Source organism: Trichomonas vaginalis, chromosome VI (genome assembly GCF_026262505.1).
Source record: "Trichomonas vaginalis G3 chromosome VI, whole genome shotgun sequence".
Classification (NCBI taxonomy): Eukaryota; Parabasalia; order Trichomonadida; family Trichomonadidae; genus Trichomonas; species Trichomonas vaginalis.
In genome coordinates this window covers 19,912,401-19,918,455 of record NC_067208.1, presented here as the reverse complement: position 1 = coordinate 19,918,455, position 6,055 = coordinate 19,912,401, and the positions used below count along the sequence as shown (strand labels likewise).

Genomic DNA, 6,055 nt, shown 5'->3' with positions numbered 1-6,055 from the left:
GCTAAGTTTGAGAGCGATATTATATAAATTTGCATAAAAAAACATTCGAAAGAAATCTATCGAATAAATCATCATAGAGAATAATATAATGAAATTAATATTGTCTGAAAAACAAAATGAAAAAAAAATTAAAATTATTAAATAATAAGTGTTTACCAACAACAAAATGATGGTGTAACATAGCTATTAGATTGATAGATCCATTGATCCGTAGATGCTATTCGAGTTATTGACTTCGAACATTCGAAATGCAAGTAAAAAATCTTGCAAAATTAAATCGATATCGTAGAATTAAACTTGTTTGTTGAGTTAGAACTATTTGTTTAACACTTTTTGCTATAAAAAATTTTTTTCGAGGAATCTTCTCGGTAAATTAGAGAAGAATTGAACAAAAAACGATTTGATGAGTTTCTTGGCAGATATATTAAGTAGAATTTGAGTGTTGTATTACATTTCGAGCTTGTAGGTCTTGAAATTGCAATGTTTCTATGACCACATAAAATGTCAAACCGCAATTTTACAGATTTGATTATCTGAATATAAATGCAAATATTTATGAATAATATATAAAATATAGGGCTGTACAAAATCGAGTAAAACATTGCCGTGCGGTAATATAGGGTCAAAAAAATCGCGCCTCGGCGGCTCCGCTGCCTCGGCACTATTAAGTGCGCATTATATTTAATATGTCCTACTTTTTTTCTTTTTTCTTCTTCTTTTCCTTTCCTTCTTCCTCTCCTTCCTCTTCTTTCCTTCTCCTTCTCTTTTTACAACAACGTCGAAGATCTTCGAATTTGATTGTTGGAAAAGCATCTATTTCAGATAAAGGATGCCTTTCTCACAGTCAACATACGAGGGTCCTGGCTGAAACGTTCTCAAAAAGCCTGAGATGGTAATTCTCTGATCACTCATAGCTGGGCAGGTAGTCATTGCTGACAATACCTGTCTTTATGCATGCACGCTTTCATGTATATGGGTTTACACTATCAATTCGCAAAGTTGTTCCGAATTCTTCCAAAATGGAAGGACCCGAAACAACTTTGCTTGTTAACGATACAGACGCATTACTTTGCATTGATACTGTGCTGAGTTGTGTAGAAAGTTTGATTAGAGTTGTTTTGTTCTGGTATCTCTCATCTTCTGATGAGAGAAATCAAAGCAACACAACTCTAATGAGTTTGTTTTCACTCATTTGTATGTAGGTTTTTAGTTCGATTGGAGCTGCTTCATAATGAGATCTCTCATCAATTGATGAGGGAGATCATAACAAAGCAGCTCTAATGTATATGCTCGTATTAACCGGGTTGTAATGCGTTGTAACGTCAGCTTGTAGTTCGTTTGGGGCCACTTCACATTGAGATGAGAAGAAATGATTAAAGGACTCTGAAAGGCTTTGGCCGTTGATGTTGTAATCGCATTACTTGGAACTAGCTGGATGCTAAGCTGTGTAGAATGTTCGATTAGAGCTGTTTTGATATGATTTTTCTCATCATAAGATTGGAGGAATCATAGCAAAACAACTCTAATGGGTTTACCATCATCTACTTGTATGTAGATGTTTGGGAAATTGTCTTGTTAATCGATTTTCGAGATGACTTTCAAATGCTATAATCAAATGACAAACAAGTCTAAGATTTCTCGACAATACATCAAATCATGATGTTTGTAAGTGCGATGAGATTAGAGTTTTTGAAGGAATGACAAGAGAAGTAGGGAAGCTCGGCATTCGCCGAGCAAATTAAAAATTAACGTATGGATTAAATTTTAAGAGGAATTCAATTTTAATTACGGGTTGTTCAAATATTGATTAATATAAATTTATTAATAAGAATAAACAATTTTTGTTTTTGAATTTATTCAATTTATAGCTTTACATATAGTTTCAAAATTGTACAACTATGATTATTTCAACAAAAAATATCTTACTTTTTCACTTCACTTTCACCCTCACTTTTTCCGTAATTCAAATTTCAACATTATGTATTTTAATTCCTTATAGTATTTTTAACATAATTAATCAAATAATAATTGGAAGTTCTGAACTCACTTTTCCGTAATTCAAAATCAAAAATATGAATAATATATCTATTTATTATATACTAATGCTATTTTCAACTAGAAGTGAGGTACGGTAATCTTACGGATTCCCGTAACTCAATTTTACGGAAAAAGTGTCGTAAACTATTGATGTGGCGGTAAAATCACGGTAATTCACGGAAAGCTATATGCGAAAATTTGAAATTATACAAAATCGAGCGAAACACTTTTAAATAGGTTGTTCTCGTATTTAAAATACTATTCCCAGATTTATTGTCGTCAGAATATTTCCAAATTTTTGCCGATTTACAAAAAATGATTTACAAAGCATATTTTTTAATCTAAAAAATTCCTAAAAAAAGGAACCGGTGTGCGGAAACCTCGGTAAATTACCGCGGTTCCCGTTGGGACTGCCATAATAAAATATTAATATAGAAATCTTTTTCTTGATTTGATTTTAGTTTTTAATGATTAGAAATCGAGAATATTGAATTTTTTTGAGAAAATCGAACTTTTTTATTTATTTTTTGTAAGAAATCATACAATAAGAGGCTAAATACTCACAAATTGATTGCACATGTATGGTCTAGAGAAAAGCTATATGCAACTTAATACTAAATAGCTTCATAAATTCTATAATTAAGTTTAATTTATTTTAAATCTCAACAACATGAAACGAAAATAGCGGTTTTAGTGAGCATATCATAAGTCAATCTATGTATTATGCATGTTTGAGAATTAATATTGGCTAACAATGGAATTTTGTTGTGAATTATTATAGAGATTAATAAAATTTGCTTAAAATGTAAGGAAATCTGATTGGACAACTTTCTAATAATGTGAAAATATACTTTCTATACAATAGAACGCCAATATTTAAAGAGGATGGCTGAGAAATCAAAATCAATTCAAAAATAAGAATTTTAGCCGAGAAATAGAAAAAACCAAATTAACATTACGAGGAGATATTAAATATACAACAAAAAAGCCAAATGAAAATTGAGAAAGCTGCTCTCAAAATTTCAGAACTTAATTTTTGAAAAAATTAATTGTTATCATTAAAGTATTAATATTTTAAATTTTCACCAAAAAAATCTTGTTCTCAAAAAAATTGTCTACTCTTGAATCAGGGTATCAAAGATTAAACATGATCAATATACATAGTATATTAAGATTTTAAAGTTTTCATTTGTAAATTTTCATTCAAAATGTTTTGGTACCAGATTTTCTTTTTGGTACCACATTTTTTCCCGACGTTATAAAACGCGTATAAAATTCGAGATTTTACATAGCATAAAATTTGTAACTATAAATCGAAAGCTTTAACTTTTTTTTAAATTGAAAGTATATGAGTTTCCAATGGATGTGAAACAAGAAGATGGCCAATATTTGGTAAATTACTCAATTAATCTTTGAAATTAAATAAGTTCAAATATCATAGATATCATTATAGACAACTGAATTATGAGATTTCGAAACCATAACCGATATTATTCAATTTTGTGAAAATGTCAGAATATTAAATAATCGAGTTCAAATGGTCGATTTTATAGACACATCAATTATTTCAGATTTTTTTCATCAGAATGTGCGTGAAAAAAAAAGCAATGAAAGTGAAAAAAAAGATAGTGGGGCTTCCAGGCGCGTTGCGCCCTCTAGCCCCGAAGATGTTTAGTATAAATGAAGTTTTTATTCGGAAAATTGTTAGTCTTCTGGTGTGAATTCGGAGGACTCTTCTTGGATAGAGTCTTGTATTTCCTCCTCTTCTTCCTCCTCCATTGCTTCTGGGAAGAAGCCTTCTTCTGGGTCGAAAACATTATATAATGTGTCACTTTTCACAAATTATATATGTTTTCATGTTTTGTCACTCTTCTGTCACTTTTCGGGTAAAAACATTTTTATTATTATATATAAATGAATTTTACAAAACCGCCGTTACCGTTCTTTGGAAATAAGAGTAGATGTAAAGATATTATATTGAGGTAGGTGGGGCTTTGGCTTTGGTTAGCGGTTGAGAATTGTTAATGTTTGAATTGTGGTTAACAGCGTTGGCTTCCATTAGATAAAAATGAACTGACCAAAAAAGACAGATATTTAAATATTTGAGATAAACCGTTTTCGTCAACGGTAACCCCCTCTATTTTTTATTTTATTTAATAGTTACCGTTGGAAAAACGGTTTATCTCAAATATTGAATGAACCATAAACGTTTTTTTTTCTATATATACTTTTTTGTCCAACGGTAAAACTTTTTACACAACGGTTTTTGAGAGTCGTCGCCGTTGACTTTTTTGTAGAGCACTCAAAATAGTATAACTTTGTCCGGCCAAGCAAGGGTCTATCATCGCTATAGGAAAAGTTACAGGCGTTCCAAGGAAGTATACTTTGAGAAGCCTTTTCTCCCTTATAGAATGAGATAGGACGGTTATTTTACAAAACTGACAAAACTTTGACCGAGTAGTTTTTTGTGCTGAACAAAAAGTGTCATATAAACATCTGTCAAAAATCGCTTTTTAACTTCACTTAAAATGCCACGTAAGCTACGTAAGAATATACGTAAGAGGAAGGGAGCATTGAAACATCCAATAGTAAAACTGACACCACAACAACAGTTGCGACAACAAATGATGAATGACCCCACTATGTTGCAACAAATGTCAAGCAACCCTATGCTTTTAAACCGAGTTATTGGTGCACAGAGTGGAGGTTTAAGAGCGGCACATTTAGCGAAAATGGCAGGCTATGGTGGAGCTGCAGACGGAACAGCTTATAACCCTCAAAGTCAAATGAATTTGAGTTCACTCAAAAATCAAATAACAGATGTCAAAAAGTCAAACATAGACATACAGAAACAAATAAGTGAAAACGAAAAGAAACTAGAATATGACAGACAGACAAAGAAACTAAATGAGTTAAACGTAGAGAAAAAGAAGAAAGAAGAACAACTGAAAGAACTAAGCACAGAGGAATATGCGAAAAAGTGTCAGAAAAAGCAGCAGAAGTAGCAAAAATGGAACAAGATGTTATAAATTTGAAAAACCATACTACTCAATATAAAGTACTGAAAGATGAAAAGATAAAACAAAAAGCCATGAAGACATATATGGATAGCGATGAGTATAAAAAAGAAGTTGAAGCAAATGTAAAGGCAGAAAAACTTTTACAGTTGCAAAACCAAACCGTACAGTATGAAAACTTAGCACAAGAAAGTAAAAATAACGACGCAGCCATGCAAAAGGCAATGAAAAGCGCAGAATATATAAAAGCTAATAATGACTGGTTAGATGCCCAAGCCAACGCTAAAGCAGCCCAACTTATAGGGTCAATAAGGACAAAAATACAAGCGGATGAAGACAGTTCAAATGAAGCTTTAATGAATGCTGACTTTAAGAATGCCTTCGAAGCTCTTCATAGTAAGGTGAAACTAGGGAACGACTTCTCATCTGGAAAGAAACTGAAGTCTGAAGGTTTCGACAAAGAGTTAAGAGAAGTAGCACAAAATATGACGAAAATAACAGATGCAGCAACGAGACAGGCAGTGCAAAGTGCCTATGACGCCGTTAGAGCGGCTGTTGTGGAAAGTCAAGAAAAAGAGTTACAACAGACCAAAACAGACCTAGTAAATGCTTTCTTAAAAATGAAAAGTCAGGTAGGACATTATGCTGCAGATGGAACATATGTGCCAGCTGGTGGAACTTATATACCACCAAACCCTCCAAGAGAAGCACCTGCACCAGGACTACCTAAAACATTTACATCGTCACACGGACACAGACACAGGCATGCACCACAACAACAACCAACAGTTCAAAATCCAGCACAGCAACCACAAACAGAGCAAAGACACAAAAGAAGTAGAGAAAAAGGAAACCAAGAATTCTTAAAAATGCTTAAGGAAGATTATGGTTACCCAGATACTCTTGACTTTAGTGACAGATATAAAGAAGCTATTAGAAAGTTCAAGGAAGGAAATACTGACCCGAACCTATTTAGCTTTATGGTTCAGCATAAAATCGGA

General features: G+C 32.5%; 1 protein-coding gene across 1 annotated transcript, besides 3 other annotated features; it reads left to right on the top strand.

Moving 5' to 3' along the window:
* Window positions 1–574: 574 nt before the first annotated feature.
* Window positions 575–2,455: a mobile genetic element.
* Window positions 624–769: a mobile genetic element.
* Window positions 1,102–1,361: a mobile genetic element.
* Window positions 2,456–4,565: 2,110 nt separating the features above from the next.
* TVAGG3_0896330 (protein of unknown function, DUF4106 family) lies at window positions 4,566–5,042 on the top strand (the record flags this gene model as incomplete). The annotated part of the gene is made up of 1 exon (XM_051251066.1): window positions 4,566–5,042. The coding sequence occupies one exon, from the start codon at window positions 4,566–4,568 to the stop codon at window positions 5,040–5,042; it is 477 nt and encodes a 158-aa protein (XP_051086541.1).
* Between the last annotated feature and the right edge of the window lie 1,013 nt (window positions 5,043–6,055).